At 46.6% G+C, this 23,252-nt stretch overlaps 1 protein-coding gene across 1 annotated transcript in view; it reads right to left on the bottom strand.

Annotated features, from left to right (window-relative positions):
* Window positions 1–13,669: 13,669 nt before the first annotated feature.
* The window catches only part of KCMF1 (potassium channel modulatory factor 1), a 76,660-nt gene continuing 67,077 nt past the window's right edge, over window positions 13,670–23,252 (bottom strand). Inside the window, exons 6-7 of the mRNA XM_048851631.2 lie at window positions 22,498–22,780; window positions 13,670–15,738 (exon numbers count right to left, since the gene is read on the bottom strand). Coding sequence (XP_048707588.1) covers window positions 15,477–15,738; window positions 22,498–22,780 — 545 coding nt within the window. The 3' untranslated portion in view covers window positions 13,670–15,476. The remainder of the gene's footprint in view (window positions 15,739–22,497; window positions 22,781–23,252) is intronic.

Here is a 23,252-nt window from a genome sequence, read left to right on the forward strand (position 1 = left end):
TCCTTTTTATAGTTTCAGTTTCCCACTTGAAAAACATTTCCGGCTGGGCACCAGGCAACAAAGAATCTATGTGGAAGGAAATTCCCTGCTGGTTTTCTCACTTGTTTGAACTTCCTTTGTCTTTCCTTCCTGCCTGAGGACTTGTTTACTGCTTAAATGTAAATTATGCAGTGCACACATTCCTTTGTTTAGGACAAACCTGTTTGCCAATTTCTGTCTGGGCAGGGCTGTGGGGTTTGGAACATGTGTAATAACACTATACAGGTTGATCTTATAACTTCACATACAATGTTGGCACCCAGATTTTATGAGGACAATACTGACCAGCAAATTATGAGTTTTCAAATGATACCTCACAAGGCCTACCTTGTACAAAGATTATTACACTAGTGTGTAGGGCGTGAATACAGGAGTATATTCTATCACAATAATACAATATCTTTCCTCAATTTACAGCACATTATTTGTGACTAAAGATTGAATTTGGGGGAGATTTTTAACTAAATCTATTACTTTATTTGCACTAAAATAATGAATGGTCAGGAGAATATAGATCGGGAATGTCTTTACTCCCTGTCTCATAATACAAAAACACTGAAATTCCAAGATGGGGACATTCAAAACCAGTAAAGCGATTTTTTTTTTTTACATAGTGTGTAATCAGACAGTGGAACTCATTGCCACAGGAGTGCATTGAACCCAAGAATTTAACAAGTTACAAAAAGCAGTTGCACCTTTATATGGTAACAAACATATCCATTATAATTAATGATAAAGTTGTGGAACAGATATTAAACCTCGTGCTTCAGGGCTCTTAAGCCAATCTCTAGTTTTCAGGAACAGAAACACTCACAAACCGATTAAATCAGATGCTAAGTGACAATGCGCTCACTCCTGGCTGTCGCAGTGCATTGTCCATCAGCAAAGCCGAGGGGAAAAGCACATCTCCAGTGCTGGGGAATGTCCCCTCTAAAGCTAGAGTTCTAAATTCTGCACTGGTAACACGGCTGTTCCTCTGAAACCTGTAAAAGTAGAGTGACACTACTGCACTTACCCTGGCTTTACAGTAGGGTAACTGTAGACCTGAAGCTGCCCCCCAACCCCACCCCACAGCCTTGTTCCCCATGATTTGGCTTTCAGGAAAACGCTACATTTCCCACAATGCCTTGTGCTCCAGCCTCAAGCCCCTTTCTGCCCCCACCCCAACTTCATCAAGTACAAGCCACCACCACAAAACAAGCCTAGCTCAGGGTGTGCCTCACCCCAAGCAGAAGAAACCTGCAGTGAAAGGAATCCCTGCAAACAGGTGAGTCCCACAAGATGAACACACATGATAAATATTATTATTGATACAGCAGAGTACGTGTGTAGTGGATGAATGGTAGCAAGCACGTCTCTGCCCCAGAAAGCTCTAAAGCTACTCACAGCATTTAAAATCTGGCTACAAAGAGGCTTTACAATGACAAGCTGCCTATAATAGATATGAATTATGTTCCAGCAAGATCATTTCTAAAGAGCTAAATTTCTCCCAGTTAAAAGCATTTTCCTCATTTTCCTACTTTTAATTTTTTGAAAAGTGTTTCTTGACAAGCTCAGGCTAATATTTTCCATCAAAACAGTTTTTAAAAATGTTTACCCCCTCCCACAAAAAGGTATTGCACACGCATGAGAGTTTGAAAATACTCTGTGCCTTTGCCTAATGACAAGTTTCAGAGTAGCAGCCGTGTTCGGGCCTAATCACACCAGCCACACTGTCAGAGGCTCGTTCACCTGCACATCTACCAATGTGATATATGCCATCATGTGCCAGGAATGCCCCTCTGCCATGTACATTGGCCAAACTGGACAGTCTCTATGCAAAAGAATAAATAGACACAAATCAGATATCAAGAATTATAACATTCAAAAACCAGTCGGAGAACACTTCAATCTCTTTGCTCACTCGATTACAGACCTAAAAGTGGCAATTCTTCAACAAAAAGACTTCAGAAACAGACTCCAATGAGAGACTGCTGAATTGGAATTAATTTGCAAACTGGATACAATTAACTTAGGCTTGAATAGAGACTGGGAGTGGATGGGTCATTACACAAAGTAAAACAATTTCCCCATGTTTATTCCCCCCCTCCCGCCCCCCACTGTTCCTCACACGTTCTTGTCAACTGCTGGAAATGGCCCACCTTGATTATCACTACAAAAGGTTCTTCCCCCCAACCTTCCCCCCCCCCCCGGCTCTCCTGCTGGTAATAACTCACCTTACCTGATCACTCTGGTTACAGTGTGTATGGTAACACCCATTGTTTCATGTTCTCTGTGTATATAAATCTCCCCACTGTATTTTCTACTGAATGCATCCGATGAAGTGAGCTGTAGCTCACGAAAGCTTATGCTCAGATAAATTTGTTAGTCTCTAAGGTGCCAGAAGTCCTCCTTTTCTTTTTTTGAAAATACTCCGTTGACAGTTACTGCCAAGCTGGAGGCACTTCTGTAAGTAACTGTGTGCTGTGAGCATTAGCAATAGTGTGTGTGAGGTCGTTATAGCAACAGGCTGTGTCATGTGATGACCTCAGAACTGGCCTTGAGCAACATCAGAATCGCAGCTCGGAAACAGCTGCATCTGCTGCAGGTTAGTTTTGAAGGAGCAAGGCTGGGATGAGAGGCTCTGCGAGGCTGAAGGCACCAGAAGGGTACGCCGTGCTGACAATCCTAGCCTCCCTCTGGCTGTGGCTACCCAGGGCTGAGGTAAGAATACTGTGCTTTGTATTAGTACTGTTGCATCGCTGTTGTGTAGCTATTGGCCCAGGTTAGACACAACACTACACTTCCATTTTGTAATCAGGAAGAGGTGTGTGAGGAGATAAATCCCATGGACCAGAGCAACACAGAGTGGCTGCGGGTAGGTGGGGGAGGGATTCAGTTCCCCCACTCGTAACCTAAGACTAAGAGCTACCCAACTGTAGCTGAGGTTGATGCGCTGCTTCCGTGGCCCTCCCCGCTCCTTCCAGCTCAGAAAACTATGGACTGCGAACGGAGACTTGAACCTGGGTGTCTCATGATGCGATGCAGTGCAGCACCATTCCCATTAGTCAGTGGGCTGGCTCAGGGCGCTGTATTTGTGAGACTGCCATCCAACGTGTTTCAGGTGCAAATTAGCACTTACATGAAGGTGGAAATGTGCCCTTAAGTCTTTCTATTGTCTGTGTCTCTCCCAGACTTTGGCCTATTCATCTGACTCACCCATTAGCCCAGAGGCATAAATGCAGCTCACCCGGAATTCATTTGGGAAGTGTTCGTTGCTCGATTCATAATTATACTGGCAACAGGGTTTCACAATGGGGCCTAAATGGTGATAAAGTTGCTTGGGACTTTCAGGGCCTGGCTCCAATACACATGCATTCCAGAAGTCACACCAATGGCACTAGAGGTTCATGAATGGAGGTCCATAAGTACCCCACTCATGAACTCCGTGCCAGAACTAAAGTAGTATCGGCAACAATAACTGATCGCCAGTACGCAAATGACTGTGCTGTAGTTGCACTCAAGGGAGGATCTTCTAACAGCCCTTAATTGTTTCTCTGAAGCTTACAAAAGCCCAGGGCTAACTCTGAACATCAGTAAAACACAAGTTCTCCACCAGCCAGTCCCCAGTCAGTCATCAGACCCAGCAAGGAAGAACTATATTGACAAAGAAGAACTGGAAAATGCAGAATACTTTGCCTATCTTGGCAACCATCTCTCACAGAGGGCAGACATAGATGTTGAGATTCAGCACAGAATTTGCTGTGCCAGTCTTGCCTTTGGCAGACTGTCTCGCTGGGTGTTCAACAATCACAACATGAGCACACACACTAGACTTTTAGTTTACAAAGCGGTGGTAATCCCAACTCTCCTCTATGGCTGTGAGACTTGGGTGACCTACAGAAAACACCTGAAAAACCTGGAATGCCAGCACCAGCACTTTCTTCGGAAGATCGTCAGCATAAAGTGGGAGGATAACCGCACTAATGTCAGTGTCCTCACAGAGGCCCTGATTATGCAGCACCAGCTGAGGTGGAGCGGGCATTATGTGCGCATGCCTGATGTACACTTACCACAACAACTGCTGTATGCCCAACTCACCAAAGGAGAAAGGAAAAGAGGAGGCCAAAAGAAACACTTTAAAGACACCCTCAGATAAACATCAAGAGATGTGGCATCAGGGTTGGACTAGATGACCTCCTGAGGTCTCTTCCAACCCTAATCTTCTATGATCCTATGACACCGCACACCAGGAGACAGCAGCCTGGGATATGGATAACTGGTGAAAACTTGTCAGAGGGAACGTCCACTGTTGAGGAAAATTGCCTTGCCCTGGTCTCAGAAAAATGCCGGAAAAGAAAGGAACAACAACAGTAGTCATACAGCAATCACGGCCCAACCCTGTCTTCCAACATCTCCTGCAATGTGTGCTAATGAGCCTGTGGCTCAAGAATTGGACTCTTCAGTCACCAAAGGACCCATGAAAAATAAAACCAGATAAAACCATCCTCAGCTTCGAGGGATTGTTGACAACAACAAAGACAGTATCTTGCTAGAAAAAAAGCATATTTTGTTTTACTTATAGCTATTTCCTTTATTCCTTGTACTTGAACTCACCTTTAATCCTGCATCTATTTTGTTTGTTTCATTTTTACCACAAACCAACTCTGTGCTGCGTTTAAAGGCAGGGTGTATTTGCCCCCAGTTAGGTTAGGCTGTGATGTGTTTTTGTGGCTTTAAAGGAACAAACAAAACGTATTATTTCTCTGAACTATCCTAGAGAGAGCTGGACATTGGAGGGAAGATGGTTTTAAGGAAATTCGGGACTGGGGGTGTGCTGGGGTCATCCGGCATGCAGTAACCCAGGCTGGTGGAAGCCAGAGTGGGGCTGTAGACAGGCTGGTGAAGTCAGAGCTGCTGGCCCAGCATACAGACACTTAGGGTGTAACCTGCATGCTGGCAGGCAGTTGGGAGCTACAGCAGCAAGGCGTTGTGAGGCACCCCAGGTTGCAGGGAAGATGGTGACAGAGTCCCTCACTGGTCTGGATTGCATATGAAAGGCCAGAATGCCGCTCCTAGAAATGTGCCATCCCAAGCTCCTGCTTGTTTTGCTGGTGCCTAGAGTCGGCCCTGTGCATGGAACATCTGTATGGTTAAATGAAGAGCTTGTAGGTGATGCAGTTGACCATGGTCTTGGGCAATTAGGTCCGAGTCCAGTTAAAGCAAAGTTGGGGGCTTCACTGACAGAGCTAGGAGACGGGAGAACCAATGTTGGCGGGCCCATGCTGGGGCTATAAGTATGACTCTATCCTGTTTCCACCTGATGGTCAGCAATACTCTGTGTGAATAAGTCGGATTGCTGGGAAACATAGAGGAGCCTGACCAATCAGGAAAGCAAGACTGCAACTGTCAGGGTGCCTGGGCTGCAACCTTGTAGGGGACAGAATTGCTGACATTTTCTGTTGGTTCTTGTGGCAAATAGGTCAATCAGTGGAGACAACCCCCACCCCCCTTTGGATGATGAGTCTGGCCACATCTGAGCAAAAAGACCACTTGTGGTGATTCATAAATTATCTGCTGAGGTGGTCTGCAAGATCATTCTGCATCCCCAGAAGATGAGATGCTTTGAGGGCTACCAAGCTGGCAATGCAGAACTCCTGAAGTTGAGTTGTCATTTGGCAGAGGTGGGAAGATTGGGCTCCTTCCTGCCTGTTGAAGTAAAACATTGCCACTGTATTGTGAGAACTAAACAGGCTCTTCCCCTGCAACTGCAGAAGAAAAACCTGACAAGCTAGCCTGATAGCTTTCAGTTCTCTGACATTTATATGTAAAGACAGGTCTCCTGAAGACCATCATCCCTGAGTCTGCAGAGCACTGAGTTGGGCCCCCCAGCTGAGAGCAGATGCATCCATCACTAATGTGAGGGTCCGTTGAGGACAGTCAATGGGGACACCCCCACACACATTGTCTGGAGGGAGGTAAGGGCCTGAGAGGGCATCCTCATTACGAAGTTGAGATGATGGCTCAGTGCGTAAACTGAGGCTAGCCAACTCTGAAGACTTTTGAAGCACAGTTTGGCATATTTGGACCACGTTATGTGCACAAGACCATATGCCCCAGCAGCCTCAAACAGTTTTGTGATGGGGTGAGACTTGAGATCTGTAACAATGGCATGAACTGTCTGAAACCTCAAGTCTGGAAGGAAAACTCTCTCTTGAGATCTGTCCAGCACTACCCCTATGAACTGGCAGACCAGTCTCCAGGGTAAAGGGAGGGGAAAACAGAAGCTAGGGTGACCATGGAAAACTGACTAAGTGCTTGTTGAGAAGACGCAATCCCAAGAGTGGGCTGAGACCTGCCCCCGCCCTTCACTTTCAGGATTGGGAATAAAAACACCATCCCTCTGAGACCTTGTGGAACCTCCTCTACAGCACCCATCTGAAGGAGAGATTAAACCTCCTCGAGGAGGACTTTTCATGAGATGGTCCCTGAAGAGGGATGGGGAGGGTGGAGGAGTAGAGGCTGTAGCCTGGTTCCACAGTGCTGAAGACCCGTTGGTCTGAAGTAACTCCAGACTAAACACTGCAGAAGTGGGAGAGACAATTTGCAAAAATAGGTGAAACAGGATCTGGAAGCATGGAGACCGGCATGACAACCTCGACTGAGCCGTCAAAATGTCTGCTTAGTGTTACTTGTCACTGAGTGTCTAGAAGGGCCAGGAGCTAATGCAGAAGTTGAAGGAGGGGCAGATATATTCCTAAAAACCCCTGCTCTTCTTTCCGGACAGGTCCTGACGAGGAGCTGTAGCCTTATACAGGGATACAAGCCCGAAGACTTCAAAGTTTGCCCCCTGAGTCCTTGAGGCCATGGAGCTTCGTTTCTGTCCTCTGAGAACAGCAAAGCACCTTCGAAGGGTAAATCCAGAATAGATTGCTGAACTTCATGGGGTAAACCAGAAGAATGAGGCCAAGAGCACCTTCCCACAGAGACTGCATATGCGTCTGCAGCGGCTAACCCTGCCTGCACCTGAAGTCCGCACCGCTAACCTGTCCTCAGTCACTAGTGAGGAGAACTTCTACCTAGCATTCTTGGGCAGCAGATCCTTAACTTTCCACATAGAAACCCACCAGTTAAAACCATAGCACCCCAACAAGGCCTGTTGGTTGGCAATTCTAAGTTGTGGCCTTCCAGTCAACTAAACGTTTCTACCAAATAAATCCAGCTTCTTTGCACCTTTGGATTTGCAGGGTGGTAGCTTGACACCCTCTAGCATTCATTCCCTCTCATTAGCCTCTGCAAACACTAGTGACTCTGGACGAGGACAGGAGTACAGGTAGCCAAACCCCTGTGAGGGATCATAATATTTGCACTTTGCAAGCTTTGATGTAGGAGGCCACAATGATGGGGTCTGCCAAAGGGACATTATAGGCTCAAACTCGCCTCATTGATTGGCAGAGCCTGTCTAGGTGGATCTGCTGTAGATAAAATATTAATAAGGTGAGGAGAGGGCTCCCTCGCCTCCTTAAACCTGAATGTTTAAACCTGAGTCAGCAGTGTGCCCTTCTTGCCAAGAAGGCCAATGGCATTTTGGGATGTATAAGTAGGGGCATAGCGAGCAGATCGTGGGACGTGATCGTTCCCCTCTATTCGACATTGGTGAGGCCTCATCTGGAGTACTGTGTCCAGTTTTGGGCCCCACACTTCAAGAAGGATGTGGATAAATTGGAGAGAGTCCAGCGAAGGGCAACAAAAATGATTAGGGGTCTGGAACACATGACTTATGAGGAGAGGCTGAGGGAGCTGGGATTGTTTAGCCTGCAGAAGAGAAGAATGAGGGGGGATTTGATAGCTGCTTTCAACTACCTGAAAGGGGGTTCCAAAGAGGATGGCTCTAGACTGTTCTCAATGGTAGCAGATGACAGAACGAGGAGTAATGGTCTCAAGTTGCAGAGGGGGAGGTTTAGATTGGATATTAGGAAAAACTTTTTCACTAAGAGGGTGGTGAAACACTGGAATGCGTTACCTAGGGAGGTGGTAGAATCTCCTTCCTTAGAGGTTTTTAAGGTCAGGCTTGACAAAGCCCTGGCTGGGATGATTTAACTGGGAATTGGTCCTGCTTCAAGCAGGGGGTTGGACTAGATGACCTTCTGGGGTCCCTTCCAACCCTGATATTCTATGATTCTATGATTCTATGCTCAGGTCCAAAGCCACCTTCTTTAGTGTCTACTAAAGAAGGTCCTCTGTGAACAAGAGTTTGTATGTCCCTTTGTCTACTAAAGAAGTAGGATGAGGTTACCCCAGAAGACACCGCCTTACCCGGAGAGGATGAGGATGAGGATGAAAACTCAGGATGTCTCTTCCGCAACCTGTTCCTCAGGCTGCTATGCAGGCTCTTCGGGAATCATTGCCAGTGGCTCGGGACCGGGCCCAGTACCGGCCACAGGAGCAGGTTTGACTCAGTGCTACCTTTCACCTCATCTGGGTGAGGCCACTGATTCAGAAGGATGTGGGGATGACCTGGCAGTTAGGGGAATCCACAGGGACTCCAAAAAGGCCACTGATAAAGGATCAGGCCCCAAGGGCCTCCTGGCCCCATTCCCACAGCAAGCCCTGAGGCAGAGGCCTGAGGGTACCCAGGGTGGTAGGGTCTAGGGTGGGACGAGTCTTGCTCTGAGGCTGGGAGATGTATGATCCCACCTCAGAGACCGAAGAAGAGGCCTCTCCTTCCACCTACCATGGAGGGGCCGATCCTGTTGGTGCCAGAGACTGGTGCCAAGACCCTGACTGCCGAAGAAACGCCATCATTGCTAGCTTCCCCCCAGCCCCCAAGGGTACTGATGAGTAGGCGGACTTGTAAGAGTGGTGCAGATCAGGGTGCTGCTCCAAAAGAGTCAGTGCTGGGCAATCTGAGGGCACCGGGAGAGCTATTAACTGTATTGCTGGAGACATGGGTACCAACAGGCTTAGGAAGTCTCTCACCACAGCAAACACCTCTGGTGTCGTTGGCACTGAGACGGTCTCCTGTTGCCGCGGTGCTGCTCCAGCTGAGGTTGCAGTTTCTGGCTCTGGACTCGACAGAGGCTGCAGCAGCACCGGAGTCAACGCTGCCGCGAGTGCCACAAACTTGGAGAAGGCGCCATGACTCAAACTGGAACACGCTCTACCCGGCTCCTTTCCTCCTTGCTTAGCCAGCCCGGGGGGTGGAGCGCTTCCCAGGCTTGGTGCCCCTTTGGCAGCCTCAGGCCTCTTCTAGGGCACAGGCGAAGGAGACGCGGGCTGGGACTCCGACAGTCTTGGCGGGGAGCTTCTGACTGAAGCTGCAGCATGCGGTATTGACTCAGACTGGGCCGTTGCCTAGGGTAGGCGTCAGCCTAGCTTCCCTGGCCTTCTTTGTTCTCGGCTTAAAGTCCTAACAAACTTGGCACCAGTCCTTTAAGTGTGTCTTGCCCAGGCACTTAAGACAAGAGTCATGCAGTTGCTGACAGGCCCGTGTTTTGTGCCAGATGCAGAAGACTTGAAACCCAGTGACTGGGGCAGACCCTGGCACAAGCTCCCCAAATGGGGAACAGAGAAACAGATTTTGTTTTTTAAACTAGAAACTTCTTAATTAGGAGACACAAAACTATCTACACAAAGGCTGAGACGTACTGCCAAAGTCATCCCAATGACCAGCCTGGGTGGGAAGAAAGACTCGGTGCCGGTGGGCGCACAAGGGCAGCTTTATCCTTTATACCTGCAGTGTCATGCCACAGTGGAGGGTGTGTGAGCCACCTGGATGGGTGCTGCTGAGGCAAGAAGTTTTGGATGGCTGAGCAATGGGGCACATGGACAGCGAGAGTGGAATGCACGTGTGCCATCACAGGCAAAAGAAAGGAAATCCAGAAAGGAGAACTGGTGTGGCTCTGCGATGTGGCAAAGCATTGGGAAAAAACAACTCCCAGACTTACTTCTTTTTGGTGGGATCTTATCTGGTGATTATGAAACTAAACAACTTATCTTTGCTGCTACAAAAAGTAAGCGCTCACCCCATTGTCATGCATCAAGAACTGGTAAACAGACTCATGGAAAGAAAGGGGCAGGCAGCCACTGAGGATGCTCAACAGCTATTCCAGAGGGATGCAGCAGAAGAGGATTGGGAGGTCCCTCAGCAGGGACTTGTGTTTCATCATGGGAGACCAGTTGTAGAGGACGCATTGCCAGGATGTTCTTGGGACCTCAACAGACTGCTGTCTTCATCAGACAGTCTGTCCACAACACAGAAGTTTGACCTTAAGGACACAATTTCTGTGCTCTGATAATCTGGATCCAACTATGAGTAAGGGGTTTATGACTGACTATAGGATTTGGGCAGGCAGATGCACAAAGAAACCTAAGTGGGTGGCAGACTGCGTGGGTTCCTAGGAGTTAGTTTTAAATGGTGATTTAATTAGAAGGGGGAAAGTTGTAATGATTCAGGTAACAAGCACCTCCACCAATAGATGGTGCTATATCCTTCTCTCAGTGTTGTGTTGGGGGTTAACAGAACCTTCAGTCCTGCCTGTGTGTACTGGAGTTGATATTTACAGTGTCCCAATAAACAAATCTCTGTAATTCTATGAATGACTATTCCAGCATCTTGTAAATTTAAAGTCCTTTTGAAATTTACAAGCCCCTCCTGTCTTCTCTCTGGGCTTCCTCCTTTCACTGTTTCTGAGTCTACAACCCATACCTCCCATGCTACAACCGTAGTGTGACAGGACACACACACATTTGCCCTTCTCAATAAACCCTTAGAAAAGTTACTGCTCAGGCACCACTCAGAAAGCGGTAGGACTGAGATAGGAATTATGGTCGTGATGCAGGAATCGCTGAGTTGATTAGTTCCCAAGAGCAGGAGCATGAACTTTGGGTGGGTTTATGACCCAGCCATGTGATTCCAAGAAGGACCAGACCCCATCCAAAGTCAGCACTGTTTCCTCCGTTTACTCAATTGCTGAGATATGTAGAAATAAACTGGTCCTTTCTCTGTAGGGCCGGAGACACCATGCTTTGGCAAAAGCAACAGGAACAATGGCTAGACCAAAAGGCAATGCTTTGATTTGCCAATGAGGGTCCAGAGAAAAGTAGTGAAGAAACTTCCTGGGGGTGGATCAGATATATAGTAATATTCATTACAATAGCTGGGAACTAAGTCAGAAACTCCTGTAGGATGACTATGACCAAAACCGCCTTTCGGAAAGAAAGTCCTCAGGGAAATGAGTTAACATGTGTTAGGTCATGTTAGGATTATTGGTGTTTTCCTGAGCTGGTCATTTGGGGGTAGGAACTTAGTCTACCCTTTCATGGCCTACCCCTTGTTTTAATGGGCTGCTTAGAGCAGGGAAGTGATGAAAGCCCTGCCAGGAGGATAAAGAGAACTTGATAGAGTAGCCAGCACCTGGTCTGAAGTTATGCAAGATCGTGCTTGTGTGGCAGCCTGGAGTTTGGTCCCTGCGAAGGTTGATACAAACTTCCATCCTTTCAGCCAGCTTTAGTTCTTAGGCTGTAATATTTGCAGTATTAATGGAGGGAATAGTGACGGGGAGGTGACGTCACAAAGAGAAGCCACTGCTAAAGTCAGGAAGGGGACCAAAAGGTCACCCCCGCTGTCCTCAGTGTACAAAAGCCATAGCTATATAAACCCCAGGAAATACACTCGCCATTTTAGGCAAGGAGCTTCTCCCTTCCAGGCAGTCCCTCAGCTCCTGCTAAAATGTCATTGTTTTAAGGGTTAATACAACTGGATAGGACCAGAAAGTCAATTTAATGATGGCCAAGATTAAATGATTTTCATTATGGTATATTTCTGAGAACAAACAGATGAAAAAGCCTGATTGAAGCTAGTCGTTAGTTTCAAACATAGTTGGAGTCACATTTGTATTAAGGAAAAAGCATCCACCAGGAACACTTGTTCCTGGTCCTCTGTGAACAAGAGTTTGTATGGCCCTTTGTCTCCTGTATATAATGTAAAACATGCCTCAAGGTAAAGCCCTCCTGCTCCCACCCCCCACCGTGATCACTTGCGTATCTTACTGATCACCAACAATGTTTTACACACTTCAGTCAGCCTCGCTTTTAACTCCACACACACAGGACTCAGGCCTTACAGAATAGAGGGCTCATACAAGGACCCGTGCCTGTTCACTTCCACAAAAGGGCAATGGAGCCAGACCTCCACCCCCGTATGCACTGCACCGATATTCTGCTCTGACCTCAATAGAGAGAAGAGGCTACTGCCTGGAGGCTACTCATTCTGCCAGCTCACCATTCTGGCCCTAAGGTAACTGCCTCTATACCCCTCCTCTTGCAGATGCCCACAAGCCACCCAACTATTAGGGTTTTTTGCCCAAAAGTGGGAATTTACTTTACACATACAAGCTGCCCACTGACTTCCATGGGACATCTCATCTACAAATTGAATGTTCAACTTTAGGTGATCCAGCTCCTCCCACTACCTGGAGAGATTCCGTAAGGTGTGAGTGCTGAGATGTCTGTCTTCTTCTCCTACCTCACCCCTTTCCCTCAGAAAACCTTCAAGGGCTGTTTTCATTCCACCCAGTGGCATCTTTAACGTAATGCACTGATTTAATGGATATTTTTGAAATATCCCAGAATACAAAACTCTGGAAAGCTTTTAGTTTCAATGAGAACATCATTTTTTTATGAATGCAACTGTTAGTAGCCGGGTTAAAAACCGTTATGACTCCTTTTCTCCCCCCCAACCCCCCAAAGCTACCACTCCTACAAAATCACCATTTATGGAAAAAAATATTTAAACTAGTATTTATAGGATATTCTTCATCCATCTTACAAGTACTCTTTAGGCAAGATTTTTTTTAAGCTTCATTAGGAAACAGTGTGTTTGCTTAAGTTACATATATCAAAAAATCTGAAATAGCTGGGATATTGAAGAGTTTAAATATACAATATCTACAACATTCAATGTTAAATATAAGCCAGCAGGTATTCAGACTTTCATATGAGACAGACACTTGTGGCACCAGCCCTTGCAGGAAGTACAGTATGTAGAAGTGGAGTGAAGTTTGCAGCTCATGTAACATAAGTGTCCTCACCAAACTAGCCTTATACAGGTTTTAAATAATAGTCAGTATTCATTAAGAAATGCCTATTTGGTTTTATACACTGGCTTTTCTGTTAAGTGAAGCAAAATTACATCCCTAAGACTTTTGCTTGTACATGCACTGTGGAAACAATTGCACAATTTTGTTTTACATAAGTTGTGTTGCTTAGTTGAACTGACCTTGTAGACAGTTTGCAGCTAATTTTTCGGTCCAGTCCAAAGAGGATGGAGCTGGGCTGTTCTGAGTGGTGGTAGATGACAGAACAAGGAGCAATGGTCTCAAGCTGCAGTGGGGAGGTCTAGGTTGGATATTAGGAAACAATATTTCACTAGGAGGGTGGTGAAGCACTGGAATAGGTTCCCTAGGGAGGTGGTGGAATCTCCATCCTTAGAGGCTTTTAAGGCCCGGCTTGACAAAGCCCTAGCTGGGATGATTTAGTTGGGGTTGGACTAGATGACCTCCTGAGGTCTCTTCCAAATCTAAATCTTCTATGAAATCTTAGAGTCAAACTGTCAGGATAATGCACCAACACCAAAGAAAATCAACTGAACAACAGTCTTGAAAATGCTTTATTGAACGGTGTGTCTTATTGTAATGTGCAGAAGATGTGTTTGAAAAGACTACAGCTTGAAAATTGGTTCTGAAAATCCTCAACAATCAATAAAAAAAATCCCTCCTGGGGGTAACTCCTAGTATAACCAGAGGACTGGTGTAAAATTTCCCTTAAAACATTTTCTGTTGCAGAGACTAAACAAAAACAAAGTTGTACTGTGCTGGCTGGAAATACTTGGAATCTGAGGATTAAGAAAATGAGAATGAAACTGAAACTTCAAACTGTGGGGTAGTTTTTTTTGTTATTTTAGATTAGTATACATGTCACAGTTCTGTTGAGAACACCAGCTGGTGTTCAAGTCTGTAATTTTATTCTAAAATGCTTGTAATGCTGCAGGAATGGAAGATACAGAGCAAGAGAAAGCGGGCGAGGTTAGAGAACTGGAAAGAGACATGATTATAGTATAAGCCTATTTTAAATTTATCAGAAGCTGTGTGCACTTTTGTCTTTATAGTCTAACTTTACATTCCAAAAAAAACAAACCCCTGCTGTCTTTGCATTGGGGCTATTATGAAAGTCTATGCACAAAAAACACTGTACATTTTTTTTTTACATATAGGATTAATAGTATAGGCATGTAGGTGGCATGATTCGATTAAAAGGCTCTTTACTTTTTTTTTATGCCAGAAAAATAATCAAAGAGAAATAATAAATAAAAGGTGCTAAAGTTAGCATTAAGAATTCAGTTGTAATATATTGACAAAGTCTGGGAAGTCAAATCCTCGAGCTCTCCTGATACTGACAAGTCTCTGCAAACTATGAAGCAAATACATAAATAACTCAGAAATATGATTGAGACTGTGAAGGCTTTTAAAACTAAGACAACATAATCCAGGTTAACTTTTTTTTTTCCTTTAAGACAGTGAATAAATGAATCATCTACACCTGAATAAAACATGTTTAACAGTTGAAAAATTTTAACAACCACAAAAAGGAAAAACTTTAAACAAAGATGAACAAGATTTGATTTTAGGGCACACAAAAGCCCTTTGCAGTAGATTCCAGCAGTGGCATTACTGTTGTGTCTCCTACAGATGCATAAAAGAGAAGCTGAACTCCACATGGACGCGATGACTAATATGGCAACATAATAGTCACATATAGCGAAATGCCAAACCCTGGAAACCACAATATATCCCACTGCAGAGCTTGCTTTATGTGCTGGAAGCACATAGGAAATAGGTGATTCAGTCACATATTATTCAAAAGCTACTTCATGGCTACAAACTGCTAGTGAACACAAACCTTTTTGTCATGTAACCTTTGAATAATGGGAGAAGCTTTGGGTTTTTATAGTTTTACTCCTTGTATTTAATTTTTTAAATGACAAGGTCACTAAAACTCATGCACGCTGCAAAAAACCTCATGCAGTAGTTAAGGTAAACCATCCAAGCAGTTTTTATTCATTAATATTCATAAATACACACAGCAGCTTCATTAGAGATTTTTCATTTTTTCCTCTTCAGTTTGAACGTGGAGTATTAGGAGAGCCTTTCGCATGTCAAGGTACAGAACACAGAGGTTTCTCCTCTGCACTGCAACCTACATTTACCTGCTAGAAGTAAAAATTAGTTAAGTGGAAATGATTATCATATATATCTTTTCTCTCTTCCTTTTGAATGTACACAATGTAACAAGAGTGACAGACCTGAAATTACAATCACCAAAACAAACCCAAGATAGTAGTTGTCCACTTTCATTGGCAAATACAGCACAGAGGACATTGTCTGCGAAGTGGGATGTCATCAAAGAGGAGGTGGAGGAGGCTCGTTTCCTTTATTACTCTCTTTTAAATTTAGGTTTTCTAAAGCAACATCTAAAGGCATAATATCTACACAGCCCATAGCACCAAAATCGGCAATTTCCCCCCTCTCATCCTCATCTGAGGAGGAACTTTCTTCCCGCATCAAAGTGGACAGTAGAAGCTCTTGAACAAATAGGCTACGGTCTGCCCGTTCGCTTTCCATTGACTGACGCTCTGCTTCTGACATCTTAGGATCATTCAACCTGCACAACAGTGAAGGGAGAGACAAGACAGACAGTTGATAAAAGCCCACTGGGCTGAAGCTATTACACTGCAAGAATGCTCTCATCTGCTGGACTGACACACACTGGAAGGTGTTTGTGACCACAACTTGGGAACCAGTATGTGTATTGCTATCCTGCGCTTTGGAGGCGGACAGATCTGACAATGACTGATATACCTGATCCAACTAAAATAGACATTTCAAAAACCTTCTGCTTCAAGTCACAACAGTCTGCACAGATTGGATTGATAAAATGGAGAAATTAAATTCTGAATGCAAACATGAAAACTTGCACCACTAAATGTAAAATATTCTATTCTACACACTCTCAAAGTCTGTAACTGAAAAGTCTGTAAATACCAGCCCCTGGATTATTTCTAAAAGATTTTAATGTATGTCACATACATTTGATCTCTGGAGGTCAGATTTTTGGTAATTTAGGTAAAACTCAGCATGACAGCAATAAATTATTTGATATAAACTTCAAGTTTCTGCCATCGTTTTCCAGCAGACAGAAGCTGAGGAAATGCTGTAGAGGAGAATGTATCACTTGAAGCCAAAAGATGAAAAAAGTAACAGGAACTTTAAAATCCAGAAGGCCTGCATATTACAATGCCTCGAGCATCCCAAGAGAGCTGGAATCACAAAGATGATGGGCCTTTTTTACAGAACCACCCCGGAGTTTAATGTTTTCTAAAGCAGTAGTATTTATTAATGACATCTTTGTTTACTACATTTTTCTTCTATTCTCGCCTAAAATGTAAAAAAAATCAAATGTATATAAAAAAAACCCGGTTACCTACCTCTCATAACGGCTGCTCTTTGAGACGTGTTGCTCATGTCCATTCTATTCTAGCTGTGCATTCGCCCACGTGCGCGGTCGGAGATTTTTGCCTTAGCGGCATCCCTAGGGTTGGCTGCGGCATCTCCTTGAGTGCTGCACTCATGCTGCGGTATATCCAGAGCCACTGACCCTATGCGCTCTCAGTTCCTTCTTACCAACAACTCGAACAGAGCGCCAGGAGAGCCGGTAACGGAATGGACACGAGCAACACATCTAGAAGAACAACAGTTACAAAAGGTAGGTAACTGTTTTTTCTTCAAGTGCTTGCTCATGTCAATTCCATTCTAGGAGACTCACAAGCAGTATCCCTGGTCGCAGGCTCAGAATTCACAAAGCCAGCATTGTCTTGGGCTTGCTGGGTGAGCGCACAACGAGACGTAAACATGTGGACAGACGACCAGGTAGCGGCCCTGGAGATATCCTGAATCGGCACCTGGGCCAGGAAGGCTGCTGACGAAGCCTGCGCCCTAGCCAAGTGGGCATGCACGGTCGCCGGTGGAGGTATGTTTGCAGGTCATAGCAGTAACGGATGCAGGCTGTGATCCAAGACGAAATCCTCCATGCAGACACCGGGGGACCTTTCATCCTTTCTGCCACCGCAATGAACAACTGTGTTGACTTACGAAATGGCTTGGTCCTGTCAATGTAAAAGGCAAGTAAGTGTCCTCCTGATGTCCAGGGCATGCAATTTGTGCTCCTCTTCCAATTTATGAGGCTTCAGAAAGAAGACAGGGAGAAAAAGTCTTGGCCAGTAAAGAACTGTGACACTACCTTGGGCAGGAACGCTGGCCGTGGCCACTGCTGGACCCTGTCCTTTTAGGACACCGCATAGGGTGACTCTGAAGAAAGTGCCCATATCTCAGAGACCCTACAGGCAGATGTTATTGTGACCAGGAAAGAAACTTTTCAGAGGAGGAGGAGAAGGGAGCAGGAAGCTAGAGGCTCGAAGGGAGGACCCATGAGCTGCAACAGCACAAGATTCAAGTCCCAGGGAGGTGACATGCAGGGAGAGACACTCCAGACCTTTCAAAAACTGGACCATCATGTTGTGAGTGAAGACCGATCTGCCCTGGAGCAGAGGCTGGAAGGCCAAAATAGCGGCCAAGTGATCTTTGATCGATGACAGGAACAACCCCTGGAGCCTGAAGTGCAGAAGATGGTCCAGGATCGCCTGCAGCGAGGCCTGCTCAGCCCGGATACCCCAGTCCAAGGCCCAGCCCATGAACCTCTTCCACTTGGCCAGGTCGGTCGCTCTGGTGGAGGGCTTTCTGCTACCCACAAGACCTGTTGGACCCAGACCAAGTATTCCTGTTTTTCCGCATTTGGCCATGTGGAAGTCACGCTGTCAGGTGTAGCGCCGTCAGGTTCGGATGCAGAAGACTGCCATGGTTCTGGGACAGCAGATCTGGCCAGAGAGGCAACTGCTGTGGGGCAGCTACCGAAAGGTCCATCAGCGTGCCGAACCAGTGCTGCTGAGGCCACACGGGAGCTAACAGGATCACCTTCGTTTGATCTCCATAAGGACCTTGTGGATTAGTATCACTGGTGGGAAGGCGTACATCAGACCCCCCAACCTCAGGAGCAGAAAGGCATCTGACAGGGAGTCCTTGTTCAATCCCCAGAATGAGCAGAACACGTGGCATTTCCTGTTCTGACAAGATGTGAATAGGTTCACCTGGGGAGTCCCCCACCGCCGGAAGATCACACGTGGGTGGGTAGAATGACCACTCGTGGTGAGATGAGAAGGTCCTGCTGAGGTGATCTGCTACCATGTTCTTGGGCCTGGGCAGATGTGCAGCCACCAGATGGACGGTATGCTGCACACAGAAGTCCCAAAGGCAGAGAGCATCTTGGCAAAGGGCCGATGACCTGGCCCTGGCCCTGGCCCCACCTGTTGATGTAATACATCGCTGTGGTATTGTCTGTCAGGACCTGCACAACTTTGCCCTTCACGTGGGGCAAAAAGCCTGGAAAGCCAGGCGAAGCACTTTAAGCTCCCTGACGTTTATGTGGAGGGACAGACTGTCCCACGACCAGCAGCCTTGCATGCTGAGCTCGCCTAGGTCGGCTCCCCAAGCCAGGTCTGACGCATCAGAAACCAGGGTCAGTGATGTGGACCTCCCTCCAACACAGATTTGGGGCTCAGCTGCCAATCTAGAGATGATTGGATGTGAACCGAAACCCTGATCATCCAGTCTAGATCGTGTCTGTCGGGGATGTATACCACGCTTGCAGTGGCTGGAGATGGAGCCAGGCATGCTGGTCCATGTATGTATATGCGGCCATGTGGCCTAACAACTACATGTCAGTGTGAGCAGTGGTGAGTGGGAAGTTTTTCACGTGGGAGATCAAGTCTGATATGGCCTGTAATCGCGCCTCCGGAAGGAAGGCTCTGGCTCATGTGGAGTCAAGAACCGCCCCAATGAACTCTATTCATTGCAGGGACCTTACGGTTGATTTCTTTTCATTTATCAACAGGCCCGGGTCACGACAGGTGGAACAAACAAGATCGAGGCTTCTTTGCATCTGATCCTGAGACCTGCCCTTTATGCACCAATCGTCGAGATATGGATAGACCTGAACCCCTCGATGCCTGAGGTAAGTGGCCACTGGTGCCATACCTTTTGTAAACACCCTTGGGGAAGACGAGAGACCAAAGGACAATGCTGTGACTGGAAATGGTGCCCACCCACCACAAAACGGAAGAATTGTCTGCAACCTTCGAAGATGGAGATATGGAACGTAGTTCTAAACTAAACCCATTTTCCCAATCCAAAATGTTTATCACCTTAACCTTCTCCCTGGCTGTAGATCCTTCAGATCAAGGGCGGCGTACCAATCTCCTGGATCCAAGGAGGGGATGAATGAGGCTAGGGAGACCATGTGGAACTTCAACTTTTTGAGAGACTTGTTGCTGCAGGTCCAGAATGGGTCTTAGACCCCCCTTCACTTTCAGGATTAGGAAATAACAGGAGTAGAACCCTTTTCCCCTCATGTCCCAGCGGACCTCCTTCACTGCCCCCAGCTGCATGAGGTTCTCGACCACCTGAATGAGGAATTGCTTGTGAGAAGGGTCCCTGAAGAGGGATAGATGGGCATGCGTGCGCGTGTAGGGGCGGCCAAGATTTGCAGGGTGTAGCCCTGAGATACAATCTCTAGCACTCAACGGTCCGAGGTGACCTGTGACCAGGCAGAACAGTAGGGACAAAGACAGTTGAGGAACTGCCCCGAATTCCTGGTCCGAGTCCTAGGGCAGTGAGTCCTTGAATTTACGGAGGGAGTCCCATAAGTTGAAGTACCACGACCGAGTCTGCTCTCACCATGGGGATCTGCACTGAGGAGACAGCCGGCAGGAGGATGAACGGTGCCAGCAATACAGTGACTGGTGCCTTCCTCTAGGCAACCCACGTGGAGAGGGCAGAGACCGTGAGCGTGGTGCCGGTGATGTAGGACGTCCCACAGAAGACAGAGACCTTGGGCATGCAGACAGGGATCGTTGTCTCATCTCCAGAGACCAGCGTCGTTCACCCGCCCTTTGAGGAGTCTTTGCGGCTGGCTTGCCCTCACCAGGAGCCTTTGCTGTGACCTGTGACACACGCGGTGCTGGCAGAGACCTCTGCTCTCTGGGCACCAGGACAGCCTGGGAAGGCTTCGGTACTGCCATCAGTGTGGGTCCTTTACTGCTCCCTGGAGTTGGTGGCAGATCCCTCAGGGGGCAGGAGGCCCCATCAGGTGGGGTCCCCATCTGGCTCCGGTGTGGGCTGTTGGCCTGAATCGGTCCTTTTCCCTTCTTGCTTGGTGCTGGGGAGTCACTCTTCTTCAATCTCTTCTTAGGCAGCGCTGGGGAGCAGCGACGGGCAGAGCCCAGTGCCGCGGGTGTGCTGCGCACCGAGGCTGGGGTGCTTAGGGCAGAGTCTGACCGGGAAGGCTCAGATGTCAGATAGAGAGCAGCCTCCAAGAGGAGGGTTTCCAAACGGATGTCTCGCTCTTTCTGAGTTCTGGGATGAAAGTTCTTACAGATGCAACACTTCTTCACATGTCATTCCCCCAAGCATTTGAGGCAGCTGTTATGGAGGTCACTAACAGGCACAGAGGCCTGTTATAGTCAGAGCAGGGCTTAAACCCAAAGACCGGGGCATGCCCCACTGGGGGCGTCCCGCTAGGACTCTAACTACACTACTTAACAACTACTTTTTAACTAACCACTATAAACAAACTATTTACGAAGCCCTAAGACTCAAAGACTGAAGTAGAAGAACTGCTAGCCCTCACGAGGCAAGGGAAAGAGGTGCTCCAACTACCCACCCCGGGTGGTCAGAATGAACTGAGAGGGTGTAGGGCTTGCGGCGCCTAATATACCGACGCATAGGCGTGGCACTCAAGAGGGCATCACAGCCAACCCGACGGATATCGCTAAGGCAAAAATCTCCAAGGGCCACACATGTTGGCACGCACGCATCTGAAATGGAATTGACATAAGCAAGCATTCGAAGAAGAAACACTATTCAACCTCCAGTTAGGATGAAGTACCATTTAATGTTAACTTCCAGGTTCTCTTTCTCTATATTAGAGCTCAAACAGATAGGCTGATATAACTGGAAATGCTCTTACGTTCCTGGAAGGAGTAATGTAAACAAGCACAATCAACAGGAAATTATCTATAAAGTAAAATCCCTTTATGCCTCTCAAACTGATGTTAGAGAACTCAAGAAGCAGCGAACAGTGTTAACATGGATACAGCGAGTGGACAAACACTGGTGTTTAAAATGAGATGAAACAAAAATTTTCTGTTTGCATTTATACTGTAGGGATCCAGTCAAAAATTCCACAGCTATACTTCGAGCACTGCAGTGGCTAAGACAACTGTTAGAATCAATTCCTCTACAAAGTCAGCAGAAAATGAATTTTTAAGTGGTAAAAATGGTTGTAAACCTTGTGACTACACAAACCTTTAACTACCCCACAACTGTGTGGAAGAAAAGCAACAAGGTTATGTGAGAGACTGCCTCTCACCTATACCCAGCACGAAAGCTAACTGGATACTCTTGCTGGCAACTTCTTGGGACAGTAGCTTCCAGGAGCGGTAGGAGGGCTCTCTCCATGGCAGTCTGCAAAAGCTGGAAGCGGACTGCAAGCAACATCTGTTTGACTTTAGTTCCTAGGTTGGCTTTTCACTTTAGTCTCATCTTTACTCCTGACAACATGGATTCAGCAATAGCAGTTAAAAGCCATTCACTACGGCTTGCGTTTCTGCAACCAATGTTTTCATTTTGTACCTAAGTGATTAACTGCCATGGAAAATAGCTGATATCAATTACAAACAATAAACTGAACTAAATTAATTACTCTTATAGCATATATATAAATGATATTTAACTTCATTCTAACTTTTTGGGCAGAACAGATGGTGTATAATGCAGTGCAGTTTTACAGGCTATATGAAAAACACTGCATTCAGACCAAGCACTTGCATGTTTAACAGAATAAATATAACTAATACTCTACTGATGATCATCCATTACTAGCACTAAGTCAAAGTGCAAAATCATTTTGCCAAGATTTCAAGTGTCTACAATTCAGAACTCTGTGGTACCTAAAGATCTGCTGAACACTAGCGTATGCATTTTGCATGATCACCTATTGGCTAAACAAATTATGTTGGGCATTGGCGACTGGGGGGATATGGGACATTAAGCTGCAATTAAATACCCCAACTAGGCATGGCACTTAAGCATGTGCTTAACTTTAAGCATATGAGTAGTCCTATTGAACTTAATGCAACAATTTATGGGCTTAAAGTTAGCTACATGCTTAAGCACCTTGTCAAATCAGGGTCAAGAATAGGGTTAGTGCATGTAATAAAAGTAATCGGAATACATTTTTAGAATGAGTTACCTTGTAAGAAGAAACTGAGAGTTCTGGATAGCCTGCTGACTATTTTCTGTGTTAGATGTGTTGGTTGTTGCTGTAGATTGTGTAATAGTGGTGGTGACACTGCTCGTATTGGTGCGTCTGGTTGCGTTGCGTGCTGTCTCCAGCTGTTGTCGTGCTGCCTGTGCGTGTTGTCGTTCTAACTGCAGTTGCATCTGCAACTGCTGTAACTGAGAAGCGGAAGGGCCAGAGGAATTGAGCTGTCCTCCTGCAGAACGCCTCACGCCTGATAACTGAGATAAAAGCTCTGCAAAGAGTGAAATTTGCTTAAATTAATACTAACAAATGAGAGTACAAGTATTTCCTGTGCATCAATCTCCCCATCTCTTATTTCTTTTAAAATACTTCATCATTATCTATGTCAGAGGTGGGCAAACTGTGGCCTGCGGGCCACATCCGGGCCGCGGGACCGTCCTGCCTGGCCCTTGAGCTTCCCGCCAGGGAGGCTAGTCCAGCCCCACCCCTGCTGTCCCCCTCCCCCGCAGCCACGTGGGCAGCGCTCTGGGCAGCAGGGCTGCGCGCTCCTGCAGGGCAGTGCGTCTGGCTCTGGCCAGGTGGCGTGGCTGCCAGACATGTTGCTCTGAGCGGCATAGTAAGGGGGCCAGGGGTCAGGGCGTGGTTGCATAGGTGTGGGAGTCCCAGAGGACCTGTCAGAGGGCAGTTGGTTGGGGCGGAGGTTCTGGGGGGGTGAGGGGGGCGCGGCGGTCAGGGGACAGGGA

This window comes from Caretta caretta, chromosome 5 (genome assembly GCF_965140235.1).
Source record: "Caretta caretta isolate rCarCar2 chromosome 5, rCarCar1.hap1, whole genome shotgun sequence".
Classification (NCBI taxonomy): Eukaryota; Metazoa; Chordata; order Testudines; family Cheloniidae; genus Caretta; species Caretta caretta.